At 36.0% G+C, this 26,183-nt stretch overlaps 4 protein-coding genes across 5 annotated transcripts; 1 reads left to right on the forward strand and 3 right to left on the reverse strand.

Moving 5' to 3' along the window:
- Nucleotides 1-293: 293 nt before the first annotated feature.
- LOC106432284 (ABC transporter G family member 25-like) lies at nucleotides 294-11,396 on the forward strand. The gene is made up of 4 exons (XM_048760091.1): nucleotides 294-2,231; nucleotides 2,306-3,134; nucleotides 9,799-10,133; nucleotides 10,230-11,396. Exons 1-4 carry the CDS (start codon nucleotides 2,136-2,138, stop codon nucleotides 10,908-10,910), a joined length of 1,941 nt encoding a protein of 646 aa, XP_048616048.1. The 5' UTR covers nucleotides 294-2,135; the 3' UTR covers nucleotides 10,911-11,396.
- Nucleotides 11,397-11,633: 237 nt separating this feature from the next.
- LOC106432268 (uncharacterized membrane protein At4g09580) lies at nucleotides 11,634-13,383 on the reverse strand. Its single transcript, XM_013873112.3, has 4 exons — nucleotides 12,841-13,383; nucleotides 12,313-12,583; nucleotides 12,065-12,235; nucleotides 11,634-11,984 (listed from the first exon to the last, which is right to left on the reverse strand). Exons 1-4 carry the CDS (start codon nucleotides 13,182-13,184, stop codon nucleotides 11,853-11,855), a joined length of 918 nt encoding a protein of 305 aa, XP_013728566.1. The 5' UTR covers nucleotides 13,185-13,383; the 3' UTR covers nucleotides 11,634-11,852.
- A 440-nt stretch (nucleotides 13,384-13,823) lies between these two features.
- On the reverse strand, nucleotides 13,824-17,291 carry LOC106432274. 2 transcript variants are annotated; one of them, XM_048760093.1, is made up of 5 exons: nucleotides 16,836-17,291; nucleotides 16,621-16,748; nucleotides 16,459-16,542; nucleotides 16,319-16,363; nucleotides 13,824-15,915 (listed from the first exon to the last, which is right to left on the reverse strand). In XM_048760093.1, exon 5 carries the CDS (start codon nucleotides 14,500-14,502, stop codon nucleotides 14,008-14,010), a length of 495 nt encoding a protein of 164 aa, XP_048616050.1. In that variant the 5' UTR covers nucleotides 14,503-15,915; nucleotides 16,319-16,363; nucleotides 16,459-16,542; nucleotides 16,621-16,748; nucleotides 16,836-17,291; the 3' UTR covers nucleotides 13,824-14,007. The 2 variants fall into 2 exon arrangements, with proteins under 2 accessions (XP_048616050.1, XP_048616049.1); XM_048760092.1 differs by having other exon boundaries at nucleotides 16,621-17,291.
- Nucleotides 17,292-22,090: 4,799 nt separating this feature from the next.
- On the reverse strand, nucleotides 22,091-24,578 carry LOC125575286 (sucrose transport protein SUC1-like). The gene is made up of 4 exons (XM_013873135.3): nucleotides 23,852-24,578; nucleotides 23,077-23,735; nucleotides 22,925-22,988; nucleotides 22,091-22,507 (listed from the first exon to the last, which is right to left on the reverse strand). The coding sequence occupies exons 1-4, from the start codon at nucleotides 24,450-24,452 to the stop codon at nucleotides 22,287-22,289; spliced, it is 1,545 nt and encodes a 514-aa protein (XP_013728589.1). The 5' UTR covers nucleotides 24,453-24,578; the 3' UTR covers nucleotides 22,091-22,286.
- Nucleotides 24,579-26,183: the final 1,605 nt, after the last annotated feature.

Consider the following 26,183-nt stretch of genomic DNA (forward strand, 5'->3'; position numbering starts at 1 on the left):
GTCACCTAGATTGGATCTTAGTTACTTGAAGTCAATTCCCTTAGCCCATGGATTCACTTGTTTAAATTGATTAAAACCTTGTTGTATTGCTCTGTTTACTATTGTTAGTTGTCACACACTCACCACTATTGAATCTACTTAGCTTAAGAAATGACTTGTATTCTCACTGATTCACATCACTAGGACTGGTTCGACATTCACCCCACTATACTACAACATTTGCAATAGGCAGAAAAACCTATTATCAGTAACCACTTAATAATTAAAATCAAATGATAAATTTAAGAAGCCAGCCGACACAAGCATTTACTTGAAAAAACATCCTGACACATGATGAATCAATCGTCGTCCAAATGTATCTTTTGCTTTAATTTTTAGAACAAAAAGAAACATCAGGTGATTCTCAATTTGAAATTTAGAGTGGAAAACACTTAATTAAAATCTGTATTCTGTATTTTGTATTTTGTATTTTGTATTTTGTATTCTGTAAAGTGATAGGTATATTCGAAATGAAAGAAATAAACACAACAACAACCCGAAAAAGAAAGGCATGAAAATAAAGAGATTTCCTCTCTACTTGTTTTTTCCTCTCTCCTTTCCTTCTTCTCCCCCGAGCTTTTTCTTCCCCTGCCTCAACTCTACTTGTTTCTTCGGTGACTGGCGCGTGGTGGCTCCTCTAGCACCACCGCCGGTCTAGTTTGCTTTGATTAGCTTTCTATTGTGTATTTTCTGTTGTTTTTAAGCTTTTGAAGGGGATTTCGCAGACTGGAGTTTTTAGATCTAAGTGTTTATCGATGCTCTTATTTGTTGAGGTGGTCATGGGCTTTCTGTTTGGTGTCCATCGTCGGTGAATCGCGATGGTATCTCCCAGATTCATGCTTCTGGTTTTCCTCCATTCGATTTGGGTGGTAGAAGTGAAGGGCTCATGCTCATTGTGTTGTGGCCTTACGGTGGTTTTGGGATATTTGGTTGGATCCAGAACCGGTGAAGTGCGACGCTAGCCCCTGCCCATGAGTTTCTCCTGTTTGCGGTCCCTTCCTCGTTTCTATGCTTTCTTGATGGCCATTGTGGAAAGGTGAGTGAGGTTTAGATGTGTATGTGACTTGACGTATTGCTTGAGCTTGGGAGTTCTGCTTCTTTTCATTGAAGTCATCCTCAGTGGTTTTGATCTTTGACGATAAGAACCTTTGCGAGACCATTTCTAGTGTTTGAGAGGATCGAAAGGAGATAGATGTTTTTTCTGGAGGTTTTGCTTCAGTGATGGTCGATTGCCGCTGATTTGCTCGTGTTAATGTTGGATTTGGAGTGGTTTTTATCTAGTTACCGGCGGTTGAATAAGACGTAGTTGGGAAGCTTTCTTAGGCTTTGCCTTAGGGTGATGGTATGATGGTGCGTATGAGGCGCGTGGAGAACTCTTTCAAGGTCCAATGGCGAGACTTAGTTGGGATTGAAGGGTGTTTACAGCGACGGTTAAAGATTCTAACCTCTTTTATTTCAGTTATATGTATTGGTGATGTTCGTGTGCTTCCAGTCCTTCTTGTTACTCCTTTCTACTGGTGTTAGTGGTTGATGAGGTCTCGCTAGGTGAGTTCATCTTCGAGTGCATGGTTGAGCATTCCTTGCTGAAGCTTGATTATCACTCTTCTGCCTTTTGTCTCTTTTTTCGTGGTTATATATTAGCTTTAAGAGTGTGTGTTATGTTTATCTTTTGGTTCTGGGTGGTACTTGTTACTTCGCCGGCTCTTGGCTTCGGGTGATACTTGTTACCTCGCCGACTCTTGGTTTCAGACAATGTCGTTATTGTATGCGTGTAACCGAATGTTTAATATAATCTTAATCTACCAGATGACAAAAAAAGAAAAAATAAAGAGATTTCAAAGTGACAAATTAAGGAAAAATAAAACCACTTTTTTCCAAGACCCAATTCCTTTCAGCAGTCGCCAGCTGGCTTTATACTATATGCCACGTGTCATTTTGTCAATAACCATCAGTTTGCTGACGTGTCACCAACTTGCCATTCTCCTCTCCATAAATAGAGCTCTCAGCATCTCACCCCGAGATTCAGCCTTCTACATAACTCACCTCTCTCTCTAACTCCGTTTAAGTTTGCCATCAGAAAGTACTAAATAAAAATAATGTCAGGTTTTGACGGTGTTGAAAATCAAATCAACCGTCCAGATTCAACAGCTGGTCTCCCTCAAGATCCTCGTGAGCCCCCAATCACCCTCAAGGTAACACAAACACTCACTGAGTTCATGTCGTTGACTCGCTTTGACTCTGGTCTTAACTCGTACCTTTGTTTTAGTTTGTCGATGTAGGTTACCGAGTGAAACTCCATGGTGACTCAAGTAAGATCAAGAAGTTATTGGGACTAGATCACAAACCGTCCGATGAGACTAGAACGACGGAGAGGACGATACTTAGTGGAGTCACCGGAATGGTGTCACCGGGCGAGTTTATGGCCGTTCTTGGACCATCGGGAAGCGGTAAATCAACGTTGCTTAACGCCGTCGCAGGGAGACTCCATGGACCAGGCCTAACCGGAAATATACTAGCCAACGACGCTAAACCAACGAAGCAAACGTTAAAACGTACCGGGTTCGTGGCCCAGGACGATCTACTCTACCCTCACTTAACCGTACGGGAAACCCTAATTTTCGTGGCCTTGCTCCGTCTCCCTCGGTGTCTAACCAGAGACGATAAAATAAAAGCGGCCGAGACGGTGATATCGGAGCTAGGGCTCGAGAAATGCGAAAACACAGTCGTGGGGAACACTTTCATTAGAGGGATCTCGGGTGGTGAGAGGAAACGTGTGAGCATAGCTCACGAGCTACTCATCAACCCGAGCCTTCTGGTTCTTGACGAGCCCACGTCCGGGCTTGACGCGACGGCAGCTCTTCGGCTGGTACAGACGCTAGCCGGGATGGCTCGTGGGAAAGGAAAGACGGTGGTGACGTCTATTCACCAGCCGTCGAGCCGTGCGTTTCAGATGTTTGATACTGTGCTGCTTTTGAGTGAAGGGAGGTGTTTGTTCTACGGTAAAGGACGTGACACCATGGCGTACTTCGACTCCGTCGGATTCTCGCCAGCGTTTCCGATGAATCCGGCTGACTTCCTTCTCGACCTTGCTAACGGTACGTTCCCATTTAAAATCCCGTTTTTTTAAAAAAATCAGCTTTTAATTAGTTAACATCATGACTTTCATGTATATAGTGTAACACTAACACGCATTATTACTTATTAACATACATCATGATTAATTCTTTGCTTGAATAGTATTATGATTACATCAATTGACTGATGATAGGACAAAAAGAATTTTTGAATATGAAATCGTCCTTTGGAGTTTTGGGTGGTCCTCCTATACGTGTATGTAGTACGTATATGGTTCCTTGATTCCGTAACCATGCATAAATACTCATGTGAGGAGGGTTAGATATTTCATACTTGTATTGAAAAATACTACTGTGAAAATAGCAGCTCGACCCCAAGAGAGTAAGAGCATGTTTATCTGAGATCCTTACCGAGGTTCTTAGTGTGTGGACCTCCACAAAACCCTTAAGGATCGGTTACAAAAACTACTAATTAAGAACTAATTTTGGTGAGTTTCTTACACTGTTCGCGGACCCCACTGACTCGTGGCGATCCACGATTGGTTTGCTTTTTAATTTTTTTTTTTTTTTAAACCTTGGGTTTTTTAGGGATAAAAATGCTCTAATAAATGGCATACTTATAGTCGTTATCGCCGCCGTACCAGAGGCGGACCTACGTGGAGTAATAGGGTCTCATATGACATTGGTTAAATTATATAATTGTACTTTTAGCACGTATTGTTGAAGATTTTGTTAGATAATCGAAGTAGAGTTGATAATCGAAGGGTGGCTTTTTGATGTTATGGGCAATTGGGATACGTGTTTTCTTTCTTTTTCTCTTTTCGTGTATGCCACATATTTTTGGGTTTCAACTTTGGCATATTATATCATCTGAATAAATGTTATTCCTTGCTTTTATATAAAAACCTTATACATTTACACTACTAAAACGGTGCTTTTTCTTAATTTTTGTTTTCGGGAACATGCTTTATTTAAGTAACGAACCACCACGTGTCTTATGAGTTTTATAAGATGACGTAATCGTTTCAAACCCTTGCTATTGTGTTTTTTCACGCATATTAAAAATTATTAAAAATTTATGGTTTACCATCTATTCATACAGTAAATTTCATTTAAAGGGTTTTCAAACTCTTTAATTTCAAATTAAATATCAGGTAAAGTTTCTTTACACTGATTAAAAATTAGTTAAATGTTTTAATTAATTTATTCTCAAAATTATATAACATTTTTTTTTAACTTAATCAGATGCAAAAGTTTAAATTAATGTAAAATTGCATATAATCAGATGCAAAAGTTTAAATTAATGTAAAATTGCATAAAATCATAAAATAATATTATTTTATAACAAATTTTTATTTTACATCAACACTTAATTTGAAGCTGATAAAGTATCTTTATACGTGTGTTCTGTTTTCCCAATAATTTATTTTCTCTTTTTTTTTTTAAGACAACTAGTTATAAAGTTTCCTTATTGTTCAGTGTTTCAATCGCGAAGTAGACTTCTCACTCTCTCTTTAATTTTCTGTGGCTTTCGAAGTGCGTGGTTTTGAATTGTCCGCAGTTCCGTGTTTCCAATACATCCTTGATTTAGGAAACTTTTACTTTAATGGTTAACCGCCTGAAAGGACCCAATCACGCTCTCGCAACTATCCCTGGTTTTCAGTTTCCCTCTCTCGAAACTCATCGAAGCATTAAATACCAGTTCCTTGGGAATTGGATATTCTTATTTTTAGGGCATGATTAATCCCGATCTTTTAGCCATTTTTAGCCGGAATTCTTAATTTATGATTTGATATGTTTTTTTTTAACACTTTTTGGATAAGTTACGGCTCGTATATTTTTTATTTAAGAGACGGTTCTTAACTTTTCTTAATTAAAATCTAAAAAAACTAAGAATCGTCTCTTAGCCGAAATTAAGAATCACAACTAAAAAACTACTATTAATCATGGTATTAACTCCTTCACAATGTTTTTCCGAGTCTTATCGTGATTACAAGAATTCGTCATGACTATGTAAGTTTACATTTTCTTTCGAATAGAAAAATGAAAATGAAATCACAAGTCTTTTTTGATCCAAAAAAAATCACAAGTCTTTTTTTATCAAAAAAAGGAAGAAATCACAAGTCTTTAATGCACATGGGTCACGTTAATACTCCGTTCGTTTCAGTTTAATTATCGTTGTAAAGTAAAATTTGTGTTTCAAAATAAGTAGTGTTAATGTAAAAACTATTAATTTTATATTTTAATCTATTTTTTTATTAGCTGCAATGTGGTTAACTGTATTGGTAGTGATGTTTTGAGGGCCGGCTCAACACTGTTACGGCTCATAGGACGAAAAATATTTTTTTTTATCCTCTAAAATTTATATGTAGATAATGTTTAAAATGTTTTTAAAATTTAATCAGTAATATTTTGTAATGAATATAAAACTATATACATATCAAATAATTTGGGTCTTTTTCAATTTTATTTATTATATTTATAATTTTCTATATATAAAAATATAGATTATAAAATAATTGGGCCCCTTAATTAGTATTATACGGGGGGACACGGGCTTGGACCCGGGGCGGTCGCACCACTTGTCCCCCCTAATAAGCCGGTCCTGGATGTTTTGATTTAGTAAGGGTCTGACTGGTTTCTCCGGTACCACTCGTAAACACAATTTTTGCAGTTGGTAGCGGTTGTCGGCGTTTTACAATAATCACACAAAACGTTACAAACCGCTTTACACCGCTCCAAACCTATCAAAATCAAAAGTTGGTTCCAGCTAGAGTTTGCGGTTGCAGGAGGGTAATTGTTTTTGTTGTAAAAATTATGTAAATATAAAACTAAATAATTATAAATAAGTTTTTATAAATACTAATATATATATATATATATATATATATAAAATTTTAAAACTATGATTTTATAAATAAAATTTTTATATTTATTACAGCAGTACAATTTATAAATATAATTTTTATATTTATTACAATAGTACAATTTATAAATATAATTTTTATATTTATTATAATAATACTATTTTTAAATATAATTTAATACTTATTATTTTATATTGGGGTTTAAAATTATCATTTTTGTAATTAAACTTTTTGTCTATTAAATCATTTTTTTGTTAATTGATTTTTTGCATCTATGGTTAAAGCAGTAAAAAATGACATGCAAACGCAACAATTTTCAAACGTTATGCCAGTTATACGAAACACTTAATAAAGCTTGAAATCGCAACTATCCGCTTCCGCAAACTTCCGCACCCGCAGCTGTAACCGCTGCGTCTTAACCAGTCATGCCCTACATATATATAATTAAATAATTTTTTAATATGTATATAGAAGTCTAAAAGGATAATTAAATTGAAACGAAAGGAGTATATTCCAATTTGTCTTTTGCTTTATCCAAAACAAGTTAAGAAGTACCAACAAATTGTACGAATGGTTTTTCTAGGGATTGCTACATTGCAGTTAATGACTAACTTGTAACCCAAGACCAAACTCACTAACTGTGTAACCCAAGACCAAACAAAAACTCATAAGGCTGTATTGGTCTTCGGCAATGACTTTCCATTTCTGTTTGGTGTTTTTTTTTTAATTATTAATGATGACAAACATATGTATGTCTATATATATATATGCACGCACATGGTATGTCTAATGTATACTCTGGTGACGCCATAGGTAGGGTAAGAACACAATAATAATAAGGGATAAAAATGGCACATAGAAATAGTTTGTGGCGCACGATGGCATATCATTTAGTATTAGATCTAAGTTAATTTTGGTGGGCAGTAATTTCTTTTGTCTCCACTAACATATGCTCGACATTCAAACGTTCTTTGTATTTTATCTTCGAGAAAAGTCCCATTTATTTGACCTGCCAATCATCCACGTGATCATTCGATCTATTACATCTATATATGCATATATATGTGTCTGTGCGTGTGTGTTTTGCATGTATGTGATTTTGCATAGCTGGAAAGTTTTTTTTTTGAACTTATGGTTGGGAAGTTGATAGTCACATGATCTACTAAGCAAGAATATCGTTTGACTAGTTATTCGCTACTAAAAGCATTTGTTATATTTTCATCAGAAAATGTTAGATATTAATTACTTTCTACGTCAAAATACAACAAGAAACTCCACTTGCCCGAACTTATTGATCAACTTAATTAATTGAAAGAAAAGAACAACATAAATTAATTTTTCTGCTCCAAAATCATTTCTTTTCCATAAGCTGGCTGTGATATTTGATGGATTACACTTGTTGAGTACTTAGCTTGAATATGCATTGTTAATTTATTATTGACTTTCTCTGACTTTTCTTCCCCAAAATTCAATTTTATCTTTTTGATAGAAGATTCAGTCAACACCCGCCATTCATAATGTAGGAGCCCGTATGATAGCTGTGAGTGTTGTGACTGGTAATAGATACCATTCATATGTTGCTAGAGGTCAACCTAGTTGGTGCTCTCTTGTTTTTGATAATGATCGAAGAAATAGTCTAGGTTCAGCTTGTGTACCGTTTTGTTTTTGGTTCATGAAACTTTTTTTATCAGTAAGGTTTAATTAATGAAATACTTCAGATGGCAAAAAAAAAAAATCTTTTTGATAATCCTGTTGATAAGTAAAAAAAAGTAAGCTTAACACGTGTTAGGAACTAAAACCTATTCGGCTTATTTTGTATAAGCTTACTAGGTGTTTTCTTGCACCATGTATGCAGTAAGGAATTTTTTAATTTAACTTATATTTAAAAATAAAATTTATTAAATATTATAGATTTTACTATTTTCTTACTAATATTTAATATAGATTTGATATATATTAAATCAATTTGTATAAAACTAATAAAAATGATATACAATTGTATAATTATCAAAAATTTAGTCTAAACAATATTTATAAATTTTCTAGGTATATTAAAAACTAATGATCTTATGATTAGATATTTAAATTTTTAAAAAATTGTAGAAATTTTTGAAAGCTTTCGTAATACAAATTGTATAATTATAAAAAATAATAATATTTCGAAATTTGAAATGTTATACGAATATATTTATTTTATAGATGATGTATGAACTATTACGATATTTAAATTTTTTTGCCAAAAATAAGTATCAATATTAAATGTAATATATGAATTATTATCATATTCTAATAAATTTGCCAAAAGTATAAATCAATATTAAATGAAATTATCCATGTCATATTTTTTCCAGAAGTCATGTAATCAATTTCAATAGCCATGTCATATTTGTTTTGTGAAATTGATTATAGAGAAGACATTTGGCAAAATCACTTCGCAAATATAGTCTTCGATCGTTTTTTTTTGTCCAAAAAAGCTTATCGTATTAAAAGTTAAATTCAAACACTATATTTACTTGATTTTCAATTTTTTCCATTTTTTTTAAAAAAATGGAATCAATGAAGTAGGTAACATTAAGAAATAAGATCACCATAGTGGCCACCTTATGCTTTTCTTGGGTGGAGTCTTTCGCCTCTCCACCTTGGCTGGGTCAGCTTTTCTGCAAATCCGACCTCCATTACCTGTAAATAAGTCAATTTATTAATTTAAAGATATTTACTTTAGTTAGATTAATAAACAAATGGGAGTTATAGCAGCGAATAGAGCAGAGAATGTTCACATAAAGGAGAGACATATGGTTGAGATAATGGTGGGATGGAAGCCACCTTGTGTAGGGTGGATGGAAGCCACCTTGTGTGGGGTGGATGAAACTGAACACGGACGGGGCATCACATGGGAACCCGGGGCCGGCGGCTGCAGAGGGAGCACTGCGAAACGGAGAAGGCGAGTGGTGTGGTGGTTTTGCGATTAATATAGGTAGTTGTACGGCACCATTAGCGGAGTTATAGGGTGTGTACTATGGTTTAGTGGTTGCTTGAGAGAAAGGGGTGAGAAGGCTGGAGGTAGAGGTCGATTCTATGATGATGGAGTTTCTTACGATAGGGATTGGGGATACTCATCCGCTGTCTTTCCTGGTACGTTTGTGCCATGGCTTCTTGACAAGGGACTGGCTGGTCCGATTCGTTCATGTGTACATAGGAAAGCAAACCGCTTAGGTTTGGCTAACCTTACATTTTCTCTTCCGTTTGGTTTTCATAGTTTTGTTGTGGCACCGATTGAGGTCGCTGTTTTAGTTCATGAGGATGTTGATGGACCGTTGCGGCCACGACAAATTCGTATTGTAAGCTGAAGTTTGAATTTCTTTTTTAAATAAATTGGGATTCATTCTCCCATATTCCTAAAAAAAAAACATACTTTCAAAACCTGTTTAAATATATTTGTATGGTCGGTACAAAGAAGACGATTTGTTGAATCACCTCTATTCGGTTCAATGCCACACTGAATTGTCTTCTGTTTTTCATGTTTAGGATATTAAACTAATTATTCCATCGGCCAATTAACTTTCCCCTATTTGAATGATAACTTGAGCAGTCCAATTTCATTAATTTATAGTTTAAGAGATAAAAGTTAGACATTGATTGGTTGATAATTAATTAACCACCCTGAATCTTTTGATTTACTAATTTATTAAATATCCAACTAGCGAATCAGATATTTCCTATGCATTAGTGGGTAGACAGGAAACTATCCAAAAAATATTGATTATTATACGCAATTTATCTAAAAGCTGACTGGGATTTAATAACACTTGCATGTGCAGGTGTTTGTCAGATTGACGGTGCAACGGAACGGGAAAAACCAAACGTGAGACAAACGTTGGCAGGTGCCTACGACACATTGCTAGCCCCAAACGTTAAAACCTACATGGACGCGACACCCTCTCGAGAGAACGTGCGTTTTGTGAAAACGGAGACAAACGCTCGTGGAATAGTGTCTGGCTTCACAACATGGTTCAGCCAGCTTTGCATTCTCCTCCACAGGCTCATAAAAGAACGACGCCATGAATCCTTCGACGCACTTCGCGTTTTCCAAGTCGTCGCGGCTTCCCTACTGGCGGGTCTCATGTGGTGGCATTCCGATTTTCGAGACGTACATGTAAGTATATAAAACATTATTAACCCGACATAACAACGAAAACAAACATTGTTGTTTAGTTTGGCGTTTTTCTTAACGGTAATGTTGTTATTACAGGACCGATTAGGACTACTCTTCTTCATATCCATTTTCTGGGGGGTACTTCCGTCATTTAACGCGGTTTTCACGTTTCCACAAGAGCGAGCAATTTTCACTCGAGAACGTGCGTCTGGTATGTACACACTCTCATCTTACTTCATGGCTCACGTCATCGGATCACTCTCCATGGAACTGGTTCTTCCGGCAGCGTTCTTGACACTAACTTACTGGATGGTCGGTCTACGCCCCGGGCTAGTCCCTTTCCTCCTCACACTTTCTGTATTATTGCTATACGTTTTAGCTTCCCAGGGACTCGGACTTGCACTAGGTGCAGCGCTCATGGATGCTAAAAAAGCGTCCACGATCGTGACGGTGACCATGCTAGCGTTTGTTCTAACCGGCGGTTTCTACGTGAACAAAGTGCCATCTGGAATGGTGTGGATGAAATATGTTTCCACGACGTTTTATTGTTACCGTCTAATGATCGCAATCCAGTATGGAAATGGTGAAGAGATATTGGGGATGTTTGGATGCGAGTTAAAGAGAACGGAAGGAGCGGCTAGGACTGATGGGTGCCGATTTATGGAGGAGGAAGTGGTCGGAGATATTGAACTGTGGACCAGCGTTACCGTTTTGTTTTTCATGTTTGTTGGTTATAGAATGTTAGCGTACTTGGCTTTAAGGCGTATTAAACTTTAAAATAAGCTGAGAGGGAAAATGTTAAATAAACAAATGACTAGGGGGTTTAGTTTGTTCGATTCTCCGGTGTTTTTTTTTTTTTGTTTTAAATGTGAAACTAAAATGACAAAAAGGCTTTTAGTTGATTATAATGAAATGTATATTTCCATCTATTACATTTCACTGGTTGTGTGTATATCAAAGGATAAATGCTTCTTATGGCTAAGTACAGCGAAGAAGCTGCTAAGAAAGCTCACACATGACCAAATAGCCATGATATCCAGTACGTCTTCTTTTCTTTTCATACTTGTCCAATACTTGTAACTTAGAAAGCTTTTAATTGATAAATGCACAAGAAGAATTTTAGCCTCTCACAAGATACTTACCGATGTTTTATTTTTCTTGTTATATTTTATCTCATATGATATTTTTTTTGGGGTGTTGCAGAGAACAACCAGGTGTGATTGGAGTTGTGCCTAGCAAGACCTACCAGTTGCACAAACCTGTTGGTGGTGGTTTCAAGTTGACCTAAGTTTGACTTTGTGTATCCAACTTCTGCAGAACTTAATCCGGTGTTTTACAGAGAGTAGTAGCTTCTTGTTGTACTGCTCTGGCTTTGGGAACTAGTATCTAACTAAAATAATGTCGTGAGTTGTTGAGCATCCAGTTAATTCAATATATTGTTCTAAGAGAAGTTTTATTTTCTAGTTCATGTTTCATAACAGATATAGCAAGAACTGATAATAATCAAGAATCAAAAATGTTTCAGTAAGATATCTTGTGGGCAACAAAAATGTATTGATTCTGTACTCTCTTAATTATACTCACCAAAAAAGAACTATAAGCGAATCAACATTGTTGTGTCCTGTATTCAGTTAAGAAATGTACTCTTGACTCTGTGAGGCTTTTATGGCATCCAAAAGTTAAGCCACCCTGTGTATTGTAAATATACTACTCCTTGGTTTACTCATATATTTTCTTTCTTTTCAGTATTGTTGGAAGTATGGAGATAAAACCGATGAGGAAAAGCACTGACAACGTCTTGAAATCATACAGATCCTTCACCGATTTGAGATCTCCAATAGCAAGGCCAGCCTGCAATACAAACACCAAAAATTCAAGCTCTAGTTAGGTATACCAAAAGGAGAGATGGAGAAAGAGCAAAAGAGCTTTACCCTGACGGTTATATAAGCTGCGGGAATGAGACCGACCAATGTCGCCAAAAAGAAGACATGAAAAGGTACATCAACTATCGGAGAAGCCAAATTGATGAATAGATTTGGCAGTGTTGGTGTTATCCTCAGAAACAACATATAGTTCAGAAGCTTATCTCTACGCTTGCCAATCTGTACAACACACAAGCAATCATCACAACCCCCCAAATGAAGAGTTTCTCATAAAGGTTATTGAGTTCTACTTCTACCTCAGCCTGAAAGAATCTTAATTTGTCAGGCCATAGCCAAGTAATCAACGGCCTGCCGATCAACTTAGAGAGAAAGAAACAACAAGTAGCTCCAGCTGTTGCGTTGAAAACAACCAAGATAACACCTTTGACAACCCCGAAGAGAGCTCCAGCTAAAAGCGACATGAAGATAGTCCCTGGAATCATGAAGGTCTGCATGAAAATGTAGGTGGCACAGTACCCTAAAACGAACTGCGCCGGGTACTTATTGGCGTAGTTTGCTAGATTGTCTCTGAAACCAAAACAAGATTACAACTTTCAAGATACCCTTAATCAAGTTTTGACATTGACACAATCAAGTAGCTCAACATTCATCAAAACATCGATTATCCTATAACAAAGTCTGAATCTTTATCACTTGTGAAACCAAAACAAGATTACAACTTTCAAGATACCCTTATCAAGTTTTGACATTGAGACAATCAAGAACCTCAACATTGATCAAAATATCGATTAACCTATAAAAAAGGTTGAGTCTTGATCAGTTACTTGAGCAAGCGGAGATCAGAGATGCTTCTTGGGAGCTTGAGCTTGCCGAATTCTGCAGCGGGCATGGTGATGTAGATGCAGAAGAGACCAGATGAGAAGACGAGGAAGACGCCGAGAGACACCGCGAGTTCCCACCGGCTGAGAGGGAACCGATCGAGCTTTGATCGTTTTCCAGATGGCGAATCGTCGTCGTCTGAGATCGCTCCGAGCTCTTCGTCTCTGATTAGGTTCCGCGTCGGAGCCATCACCGAATGCAACATCGGAAGTTTCGCGGCGGGATTAATCCATTGCAACGATCTGAAGATTCGATTTTGAGGATTCAGATTTAGAAAGAAATCAATCATATATTTTTTGGTTCTTCAGGTTAACGTAGACGGAGAGACTAGACGAAAGATCTTGAGACCTTCTCTATGAATCAGAATGTTCTGACTATTCCAAGATCTAAACCTCTGGATCTGTTAGAGGGTAAGGGCAACGGTTGATCACCTTCTTGGTTGTTGTAACTTGTAATGGCGCACCATCGCACTCATTTCACACTTTTTTTTTTTTTTTTTTTTTTTTTTTTTTTGCAAACTATTCTAAACAACCAATAAAATAAAAAGATCTACGAAAAGAACGGACATTCCTAATTAGCGAATCAGCAATTTCAATTTGCGCCCTCGGAAAAATAGCTAATATTGAAATTTGAAAAATACATCTTGAAAATTTGAATGATCTTCAGCTCAGTTAAAAAATTTGGTCAAAGATTCGTTATTATTACAATCAGATCCTTGTATTCCGTCTCAAATCTCTGACACTTTGAATGATGTAGCATGCTATTCATTACCCATCCTCGCCTCTCATTTTACACCCATTAAAGCTGACATTCCAGATGAATAAATAAATAACCATTTCACTCTCCTATTCTAACCCTCTTCCATTTTTCACCAAACAAATTCATACATACTCAGATCAACCCCCTCCCAAGTAGCAGAAGAAACAAATAAAAAACTCCCAAATCCATATATGTTCTTAAAATTCAGGTCTCGAAAATTAACTGTTGTGAACCAATCAAACTACAAATGTTATTTTTTCAGGCTATTATTTTATTTTTTTGTTCTCAACAAAAGCCCCGTAATTTATGAATTCTACATAAAAACCCCTCAATCAAAAATTATCACGGTGAGATCACCGTGGATGAGTCTTCGCTAGTGATCTCTGAAACGAACTCCGAATAACAAGAATTTTCTTCAATACCCTCATTAACACCAACACGTTCGTACTCATCTTCATCTTCGTTGACGGTCTCTTCTTTGTTAACTTCATACCGCACCCCACGGCGGAGCTCTCGTCGGGAAACAAAGACGATTTCTTATCTCCGCCGAGATAGATCCTGAGACTCTGGCTTCTCGGCGGCGGCGGCGGTTCTTCGTTGAATTCTTCCCACAACATATCCATTTTCTCCTCTGCATTAACGTTCCAAAGACTTCTCGTTTCCACATAAGAGAAGCTCTTCCTCTGACTGTCATCATCGTATCTTCCGATGATTAATCTCCCGTCTTCATATCCCCGGCGGGTTTTCTCCGGCGAGTGTTTCCACAGTGGAGGTGAATCGGTGCCGGAAGTTTGGGAAGCAAGCAATGGAAAACTAAATTCTTCCAAAGACTCACTGTTCAGAGCCATTCTCAAGGATCAAGAGAAGAGCAGAAGAGATGACGAATAAGACAAGAGGACAGACAGTTTGTGTGTTTGTTGGTGATGTTGGATTCGTTGCTCTGTTTTTTTTTTCTCTTTTCTTTTTGTAGTTCAACTGCTACAACAAGTTACAAAAGTCAACGGTAAGTTTTCAGTCTAAACAATTTTTAACTCTCAATCAGGCAACTGTATTTTCCAGTTTAGGTAGTTTATATTTATAGTCCTCCATTACTAATTGCAAATCGGATTACATATACATAAATGTGCAAGTTGAAAGTTCTTTTTTTTACACTTGATTTATTATCTAATTTCAAAATATGAGAAATATTAGTTTACAAAAAAAAAAAATATGAGAAATATTACAAACCATTTTACAACTGATAATTATATGTCTTACGAAGATCACATCTAAAGGTTTTACTTTCACCATTTTGAACCATTTAATGGAAATCCACGTCTCAAGATTCTACCTACGCTATACTAAAAATTTCATGTAATTTTTTTCTTTATTAATTCGACACCATTTTTATAGGGCTCTAAATCCAGTATATCTGATCTAATTAAATGCATTATGTTCACATTTTCAAATTTCATAACAATCTACATTCCAGTCACCTTATTCAATTTCTCTCTGTTCCATTTATTCCTTTTTTGATTTACCAGTTACAGCCTAAATTGATGATTAACTCTCTTAAGTTATGAAACGTATAAAAAGAGTTATGAGAGTGACTTAACGCAGTTTCAATTTGACATCTCATCAACCAGCGGAGTGATTGATTGAGGAATAGATGACTATAAAACGTTGGCTCTATCTATTATCAACAACGTTATAACTCCAGCTCATCAAGATAGTCTTTCCTCAACAATTGACTAAACATGTGCTTTATAACTATCTTTTTTTTTTTTCAAATGGTACTAACCAACCAAGGAAAAAATACTGTAGAAGACTAAATTAATAAAACATCAGAGATGCAAATCTTGAATTCAAAACATTCAGTTATATGCTTGTAAGAAGACCAGTTTAGGCAAAACCGAGCTCTGTTTATACAATCTTAAGAGGTCAGAAAAGGGTTTATGCGTGGGTGGTGTGTACTAACGCCCTACGTTTGATGAGCTCACAGCATATTTACCAAAAAGAACATGAGCTGGACTGAGATCTCGTCCTCTTTGCCCCTTTTTACTTTTGTCGATCTTCTTGAACCAAGGTCCATGTTCTTGGTAATCGAGACAAGGGGAAAAAAGTTGAGGCTTTGTGGCTTGCCGTTGTTAGGCTAGGAAACAATTAATAACGCTTTTATGGTGACCCCAGGGACTCTTGGCGTCTAAGTGGAATGTCTTCTGATTCAAACCCATCCTTATCAGTATGCTTGCTTCTACGCAATGGTAATATTACCGGCGAACCTGTAATAACATAGCCATAACAATCAGTTGCGAACTCTCAGAGCAGATGGATACAGACACTTGGTATTAAGATTATATGTACACAACATATGGCAATCATGCATAGCTATGTTCCTGAAACTCTAGCTAGTAGTGTTACATATATATTCATTATGCATATCATCGTTCCTCATAGCCGTAAATGAAATAAAGTAGCCATATGTTGATTCAGAAAGTATTGTAACAAAAACCACACGTTCCTGTGACAATTTGAGTACCATTTTGCCAATCCAAGTCCTATTTAAAACCCACAAAAAGCAGTCATTTGATTCATGTACCAAAGCAACAATCTACATACAACGAGATATGTAAAACTGATAAACATGATAACACTGGCCAATATAGTTAGCGATGTGAGCATTACGTAGTACAGGAGAGATACTATAGCTGTATTGAATGTATCAAGAGCCTGCAAATGGAAAGCAGTCAAAGCAACTAGTTTAGTTACCAAGAAGACATCTTACTACAAAACTATTATCATAAAGAACATTTAAGTACACTTACTTTGTTTAAGTAGTTCAACTGGGTTGTCACTTGTCACACAGATATAGCCTATAGAGTTGTTCCAAGTGCTTTTACATTCATTACCTGTTCACATGTTTGAAAATGTTGAAATACCAAAGCCAAAAGAGGATCTGTAGACTTTAAATATTAAGAACTACATACCGATAATGATCCCACAAGGGAACAAATACCACTATAGACCATGACGTTTGCCTGACCATATTGGGGGCAGAAACGTATAATAAGAAATACAGCAGCCCCAATGATCAGGCTCCCATAGCACATGAATGCTGCAACAAACTTGATGAAAATCATGAGATGGTTTAAGTTCTATCTCTCATACAATAGAGCATCACAGTCCCATTCATACAACGCACCTGGTTCTGTTGCAAGATTCCAAACTTCAAGCACAGAATCCATTTCTTGTTCTTGAGAGACATGACAATTGTAGTGGAACCCACAACACATAAAGCACAGCCAAGAACTCAAAAGATGTGTAGTTTCTCCCGTAATATGATATGAGCCAAGACAGCACTGTGATTCAAAGCAAGAAAAAAGTGTATAAGAAAAAGCAAAACAGGTGAAGAGCGAGACATGAGTAGATTATCTTGCCTGATAATGATACTGAGTGCGCCTAGAGGAGTGACAAGTATAGCCGATGCAAATGCTTAAGAAGCGAAATTGGCAATCTCACCAAGTAACACTGGAAGTAGCAGAAAACAAAAGGGTAAAGGGCTCGCTTGTTGTCATGCCGATCCACCAACGAGGCTCGTCAAGATAAGAGTATATTTCCGGCGCCACCATTCTTTTTTCTCTTTAGTTAGAAACAAAATATTTACAACTAGAGCAGCCCGATTATAAATTGAAAATAATTTAAATAGTTAGAATAAATTTATATTATTAAATTTGATATATCAGTCACAATCAGTCAAATGCTTTGTTGGGTTAAAACTATAATATATATATATATATATATTACTACTCCAAAAGCGGTTAAATTTCCATTGAAATTTTGCGACTTTTGATTAAATATTTTTAACAAAATACAAATAATCACAAAAACGTACGAAAATAGTTTACAGTAAAATATATTCCATATAAACTACTCCCTCTGTTCCTAAAAGATGTATGTTCTGGAAAAAAAAATTGTTTCAAAAAGATACATTTTTTACTTTTTCAATGTATGATTTTATGAAAAAATTGTAAGTTTCAAAAAATTAATGGTGTTTATTGAATTTCTACTGGGTAAAAGTTATGAAAAATTGTTATTCACAAAAAACAATGCATGTTTAATGAGTTTTCTTAATATATGTGAAAAGTCTAGAATATGCATCTTTTAAAAACAGAGGGAGTAATTAATAATTTAAATATTGCTTTTAATACTTGCATTGTATTCTTAATAAAAATTATTAGTTAGGTAATAAAAGGATAACACTATTTGTTTTTTTCTTAATACAACGTCACATTAATATGAAATAAACTTTTTGACGATTATTAAATAATTTATTCTTTGATAAAAATGAACTGAATTCTTTTTCCTTATTTCTCAAAAAGTTTGAATCTCAGTTAAAATACACATCTAGAGTTTTATTTTGTCTTAAGCTTCTTCGCATGGAGATTGAAACATGCACACATAAAGATGGAAATACAGATCTATGGAAAAACTACCAAAATCTGAAGATCTAAAGACAATTATGTAAATATAATGAAATCACAAAAACTCTAGGGATTTAAAAAAAAAAAACAAAAGGGAAAAGGTTAATGTGACATGGTTATATCTGAAAACATGGCAACATATTCATCTACTTTTTTTTTTGGATCAACATATTCATCTACTTTAACACCCAAAAAAGAAGTCTTTGTTTCCTTTCTGAAGAGCTGGCGAAGATGTACTCAGCTGCTGTTTGGCAAGCATGGTCCATTCCTTTCCCTCTCTCTATCACTGCTATAGGTGGTGCACCGTGCTTATTTTCCCTCATCAAAATTCATATCCTCTTTCCTCGCTATTTTAGACTTATTGGTTGGTCGTTACATCCAAAAGACCATCACTGGCAGCTATTAGACAACCTTCTTTTCTTGACCTCGGCAAAAATGTTACTTCTGGTTCTAGGATCACAAATAGCTTCAGATATTTTTCACCTTCACTATGGTCCATTGGAGGAAACACACCAACGATCTAATGTTTCTTGAGGGTATGAAATTAATAAGCCAACTCTGAAGACATTCATAGATGCATTACACGTAATCAAAAGAAGCATTGCTTATCAAGGGACGCAGCCACATAGATAACACCACATACATGAGCGCCTTTTCATTGTATAAACTTCTCCCTAGCATTTTTTTATTATGGCATATTCCCTCTATATTTGGCTGCAAGAAACATGAAGTGTTAAAAATCCATCAGGTCGGTAAGATTTCAGATTGTTTAAGCTCTTATATAGAAAGCAAAAGAAAGAAGCTCATATTTTACTGTGTTTGACTGATAGGGGCATGGCTTTTTTGCCACATAACAATGCCCTTAAATGACAAAACTCATATCAACAAAAAACTCTAAACATATATTTGAAATGTTGAATAAAGAAAAAGAAAGCTAGGCACTGAAGATAATAAGCTTGACGTATAGAACAACAAATATGAGTTCAGTTTAGCGCAAACCTTGTATCTGAGATGAGGATTGCGGAGACGAAGCATGAGACGTTCTATTCTACCAATCTTGCACCCTTCACTGGAATCAGTTACAACTCCTTTACGCACACCTGATTTCTTCTTTGTTTTTAATAGATTCAAAGAACCCCACAAAATCTCTGAGCTCTAGATCTTGCATTACGTGATCTCCCGGAGAGGTTAGGATCTAAGAACCCCACAATATATTTGAGCGCTGAATCTATATATAGAGAGATCTAAATATATATTGTATTCATGGTTCTTAGACAGGGTCCTTTTCTGAGACATAACTTTTTGTTCCGTCCGTCCAAGAGCCAGAAGAAAGGCACAAACAGAGAACCGAGAACAGCTTCTTACAGCATTCCCAAACCCTTTTCTTGATGCCATTCCTGGATTTTTTACAGCTTTAAAGATCAGAACACGATTAAAAAAAACACCTAAAAGCGTATAACTCTTTGTTTCCTTGACCTTACCTTGAAAGTATGTACACATTCCCTTGAAGTGAGATCTTCAGAGAAGACTGAGAAGAGAATTTCTTGAAAATAACATGGAGGAGAAAACTAATAGCACATGAACGATGCTTCACACTTTGTGACAAAAGCCTCTCAGTAGTATTACACAAATCCCAAAGAAAACCAGCTGCAATATTCTCCACCTTTGGAGCTGCCCGGGGACTTTGAAAGCAGCATTCAGTATCAGGTTAAGGAGATGGCACGAAAGTGGAATCGGAAATGACTCAGACAAAGATCCAATGTAGTTTTCAACCATATCATTTGTACTCAAAGAGTCAAGAAACAATATCTCTCCCCATTTAATGAAATCAGATTCTTCGTGTTGAAGCATTCCCATCGAAACACCAACTGATTTCAGAAAAAAAAAGGCACCAAGCTCACTTCCAATACAACCAATGCACTTGTCCCCGTCACAACTTCAAAGAACAATTGAACAATCTGATAGAGTCAAAGACATGATGATCAAATAAGCTCAAAAGGAGATGTGAGTTTGGGCTTATTAATAGACAACATGAGGAGGAAGATTCACCTTATTAAGAGTGGCCATTGGGGCTTTAGATACCGAAGATGGAACCGGCGGAAACTGCAGCATCGATGAGGAACCGTCGAGAGAATCGAAGACAACTAACAACTATGTAGTTGCAGGAGCAATAGTTGGATCAAGAAATCAGCGAGGTCGAAAATGGATTTCGTCATATCTTGCTTCCCTATAGAAAAGCATTTATATCAATTAGTATTAGATGATTCCCAGATTTTGACAATACAAAAAATGCACTTTCTGAAAATCTATACATATAAAGGTTTACGGGATTCTGTATATAAACGCACTCTGTGAATTTGCCATTCTACTGAAAAGAATTTTCTAGTGTTTTTTCAGGAGTAGTGAAGATGAGTTTTAAAAGGTGAAAGCTTACCATCTTATAGCTGGAGATCACCGCCTTGAAGAGATGCATTGAATGTGTAATCGTGATTGGAATGGGTGTAAAGAGTTGAGAATGTCGTCAATGCCGTTGAATCTATGCTTCATGTGACGGTTCAAAGGAGATGACACGGAACGACGCAAACGGAGCTCCACCCAAAGATGCGTCCCACACAATATTATAGAACATCAATTGTCGATTGACCTAATTGGTGCTCGATCAAAACGAAGAATCCTAGATACCAACCGTCATCATTCTTGAAGAAGTCGAAGGGGATTACGGCAAAGCTTTAGTTTTGATTTCAGCCCAAAAAAAATTATTCAAAGCCTATATTGCCAAGCCGATCCGATTGCCGAGTTAATGAAATGACGTATAGGTGGGACACGTGTCGAGACCATGACACTCGAATTAATGACGTGACGCTGACGTGGTCTCACATGAGAAAAGGAAACTCTATTTTATATATATAGATTTTGATTTATTGTATTTTAATACTATACCTAAATATATAAGCTTTTTCTTCTTTTTATAGCATTATGTATATGTAGCTTGTAACAAAGGTTCGGTCTACATCGGATCTGAAATTGCAGTCCACAACACACGCACACAAATAGCAAAACTTAAAAAAAAACGAGTATAGTTTGGTATTAACTTTCATTTGATGTAATTTGGTTTGATGTCAAGTTTATGTGATTTTTCTGATGTAAAAATGCTACATAAACGTTCTTAGCAGAAAGAATTTCGCTGTTTTTGATGAGTTAACGATTAAGTGTCGTGGATACAAAGCTTATAACTTTTCAAAAAGTTAGTACTCTAATTTCGAAAAATTTTAAGCAGCACATCATTTTCCAAACTTAAAGCTAAAGTTAGCACATATTGAGCAGGGCCTTAAAGGCCTGGCTCGGTATTTGGTATTTCAGGTTAACAGAATTACATGCATTTCCTGGGCTCCGGCTCTTGCTATTCAGTTACATATCCATAAATTTGTTTGGGTCCAGACATAATAGTCCGAGGGGAAAATGATAAGAATATGTAAATTTAATTTTCAACAGTTGGCTTTACTTTTTTCTTTTGGTATGTATACTGTATAGATGTGGTTGTATCTATAAGCTATAATGCACTGAATTTATACTTGAAGAAAATATACAACTACTAACTTGTGTAGAATATGATGTACACGCATACGCTTGAGTGCCAGCAATATTTTTCTTTTGTATCTGTTGTGGTATTGTCAATGTTAGGTGAACATGAAATAGACAAAACATGTCATGTTAGCCTAGTTTGTTCATAAGAATATTTAAGGTTTATTATTTAATACTATTGCATATTTCAGTGTATTTGACGTCTTTTCAATGAGAAGAGTACTAATAATATTTTTGATAACCAATTACCTACATCATGCAAAATAGTCCAAGTAGTCAACTCTTTTTCATGTATTATACGATTGTCATAAATTGTCAGAAGGATTCACTTTTAATTTGGAAATTATTCAGAAGTTGAATCTTTCTTTTATCAAAATCACAGGCACAATAGTTATTGACGGCAAAAAAATATATTTCAAATAGATAATCGGTAACAAAAACAACAAACTAAAAGAAAGGGTGAGATAGATAACCCAAGGTTATTAGATTTATCACTTTAACCATTCTTCTTTTTGGTTATAAAGGTTTGCATATTTGCACAACAGTACTGTATTTGATGAGTTTCACATGAAAATTAAACATAGAGTACACTAATGGAAGCCCATTGCTCCCGACTTCAAGGCAGGTGCATCTGGTGGCGGTGAAGGTAAAACGGTTAACGCTAATACTCCACTAATGGCCGCTGCGATTGCTCCGACCACAAATACCGGTAGGTTTCCACCACCGAAGAGGGCGTCAAAAGATCCTCCTCCAAGTGATACTATCATTTGTGGTATCACAATTGCCAAATTTAAAACTCCTATCGAAAGTCCTGTAAACAAACAAAAAGAAAGAAACACTTTAAAAGTCAAATTTAAATATTATGTTATAAAGGGAAACTATTTTTATTTATGGTAGTACTGGATGAAATGAAACATACGAATTAGTAAAAAAATCTCACCCAACTAATGCTATGGATAAACTTATCGATATTGTCCACATAAGATTTTGAGAAAAATAACAAAGGAAAGATTTAATCCTTTCTTTCTTGACAAAATGGAAAAAGTTAACTCTAAATGATAATTTAATTGGAAACAAATCTCTCTCGCTCATTAATGTATTCAAATCAAACGTTTGAACTTATTACATGGTAATTTAATTGGTCCCAAATTGTCAGACGATAAGATTTCTTAATTAACAGGAGGAGATAATAGATTTTATAAGTAAATTAAATTACAACAAAAGTTACCTTGGCCGGCGCCGGAGCTATTTGAAAATATGGAGGCTAGTGCAAATGGAATACTGAAAGTAATCTGTAAAAAAAAGGTTTATTAGTATATTTAACTAAAAATATAAAAAATGTAATAAAACTCAAATGAAGACAAAAGCTGAAATACTTACAGCTAATGGAATACCAAGGACAGCAAAGAGACTCAACGCTCCAGCTCTCACTCCAGACGACGGTCTGGCAAACTCACCGGCAGTTTTCCGGTGTTCCTCCGCCTGTTTCGAAATTAGAACCGTCATGGCCAAGCCTATGGCAAGGATAAAGTTGACAATCCCCCAAAGCCGTTTAGCTCCTCCCACTTTCCGACCAGTCCACTCAACACCAAGTGACATAAACAAAAGAACTATCGATTGAAGCATCAATCCCAATGCACCAGCGTGTACTCCTTTGTTGTATAGTTTCACCATTCTATCGTCTCCTCCTGAATCTCCACCGTACACTTCACGACCCATCCAATCAGTATCAAACAAAAGAAACGGGAACCATGCAATCCAGTTTAGAGCCGTGACGATAAGTAGCATCCACATGGGACGTTGCATGACTTTAAAAGCTCCAAGGATTTCTCCAAGAAACGGAACACTCGATGTCTTCTCGTCTCCGGAGTTTACCGCCGGAGACCATTGTTTGTCTTTAACGTACCAGAGAGACGAGACGGTGACGATGATGAGGAGTGTGATGGACAAGAAGAAACAAGACTTGAGATTCGCGCAGTAGATATCACAAGCTTTGGTCATTGCGAACGGGAACATCTTGTGGAGGTTAGTGTAAGAACCTGCCACGTAAGAATTTTATTATATTTCCAAATTATACTTTCATACGAGATGCATTCATTCATTGTAATTTTTTTTTGAATTGAATAAAATTAATATTCATTAAAAAAAAATAAACCTGCGGCGTATCCCAAAACGTTTCCAACCGCCATAAAGAAGGAGAAAAACCCGTTTGCGACTCGCGTTCTTTTAGCGTCTCCGGCGGATAGGTCGGCGAGGAAAGCACGGCAAGGTCCTTGGAGGGTGTTGTTAGCGACGTCGAGGATCCAGAACCCGAAAGCGAAGATCCCTATGGCTCGAACCCTCGGGGTTTTCTGCTCGAGTTTGTCTCCCATTTTATGGCCGATATCCGCGGCGTATCCGATCAAGAACACGGCGACGGCGACCAGGGCGGCTCCGGCGGCGATAAAGGGACGGCGGCGACCGAATCTTGAGGTGCATCTGTCACTGTGGTAACCGACGATTGGTTGAACAATCATGCCGGACACGGGACCACATAGCCAGATGAGAGAGGACCATTTGTGACGGATACCAAGAAGCTGAACGTAAGGAGTTAGGAGAGAGAGCTGTAGGGCCCACCCGAACTGTAAACCGGCTGCGATGGAAGCGACGGAGATGATTTTACGGAGGGGAGATGGCTGGTCGAAATCTTCCTCTGGTGACTGCGTCTCTACAACCGCCGCATCTTTTGCGGTTTTTTCTGTTTCAAAAGCTCCCATTCTCTAAATAAACACGAATAAAAAAAAGAACAGAAAATTCGTTTGTGTTTCTATTTCTTTTCTCTCTTTCTCACTCTGTCTTTTTTTATACTGAATATTGTATTTTCTTGTGATGTAAATGATGAGAGAATGGTGCTGTATTTATAGTGAAACAAGAAGGGGGAGTGACTTTTTATATTTTAATTTTAATTATTTCAAATTTGGAGATGATAATTTTTTGGATAAGACAAGAGTAAACTATGGTGAGTGAATGGTAAGGTGGGGCCACGGGGTCACTTATTAGATAATTTTTCTGTTTGACGGGAGTTCGTTGTTTTTACAATTTTACCAACAAGTGACTTGGACGTGATCCAGTAAATAATTTCATTTGACTAAAATTGCGTTTACGATGTATATGCAGTATTTTGAACAGTGTAGTGTAAAATTATCTTAAAATAAAACAATGTAGTTAAGTTTTTTCTTAACAATGTAGTTAATTGTTTGACTAGATTTAGTTAATGAAGTTTTTTAGTCAAAGCAGAAATTTCATTAATTTTGACTTACAAATCATTTTAACATTTAGCCAAAAATCTTAAAATATAATATATGGTTTATTTATAAATATAAACATTGACCAAAACAAGATACTAAAAGAACGTTATATTTTGTTTGGAAACAAATAAATGACTGCTTTGACCAAAAAACAAACATATTAATATTATTATTATATATTCAAATACTGAAATACGAGTAAAAATATACTCTTTCCGTTTCTAAATAAATATTACTTTATTAAGAAATTGGTGAAAATATATTTAAGTTGTTATACATTTCTGACCAATAATATTTGAGAATTTATTTATAAAATCAATGCAGTTTTCAATTAATTTTTAGCTGAAAATAAGTATAATTTGCATTGAAATTATAAAGTAATATTTTTTGTAACAAGAAAAAAATGTTAAAGTGACACTTACGATGAAACAGACGGAGTATTTACTTTAACGAGCTAAACGTCATATATACCAACTTTAGACCTCGAAAGTCGGGAGTTTGAGGCACATGATGCGACATGGTTCAAGAAGAATTTCACTTATGGCCCTTTTTGGATCGCCAAGACATATTCGAATTCTCATCGTCCACCATCAAGGCTTGTCTTATGTAATGTACAAAATGTCGTGGATCAAGCCTTAACATTTGGCTCCAATAAAGGTCATAGATGAAGCATTGCCGAATATATCTCAGATGTATCCATTCTTATTCCAGACATTTTCATACTTAGGATCAAATCTTACTAGCCAAACACTTTCCAAAACTGATACATTCAAATAGCCCCCAAGACATTAGACCAAACGCTTAGTTTCCGCTTTGTAAACATGCCTTAATATCCTGTCACATTAGTTTTCACCTTCAACTTGTTTGTACCCCAATTTATAAAATTTAGCATGGAAATATTTCACATCAGAAGTTCAAGTTATGTTAAATGAATTTTTTTTGAACATATGAGCTACTCGCCCTAAAAGTTTGTATTGCAGTCACAATTCTGATCCTAAGATCTCAGCACTCAAAGCTTTGGTTTTACTTTTCCAAATTTGACTTTTCCTTAGAACGAAAGTCCATATAATTTTCCTTACTTATCAACCGGACATGCAATTTGAAGAAAGCAGATCAAAATACTCAAAGCATATATTTGTTGAACTCTTGGATTCTAGTTGTCTGCGAACTAGTCTCAAATAGACGCACTTGGCACTTATG

This window comes from Brassica napus, chromosome C6 (genome assembly GCF_020379485.1).
Source record: "Brassica napus cultivar Da-Ae chromosome C6, Da-Ae, whole genome shotgun sequence".
Classification (NCBI taxonomy): domain Eukaryota; kingdom Viridiplantae; phylum Streptophyta; class Magnoliopsida; order Brassicales; family Brassicaceae; genus Brassica; species Brassica napus.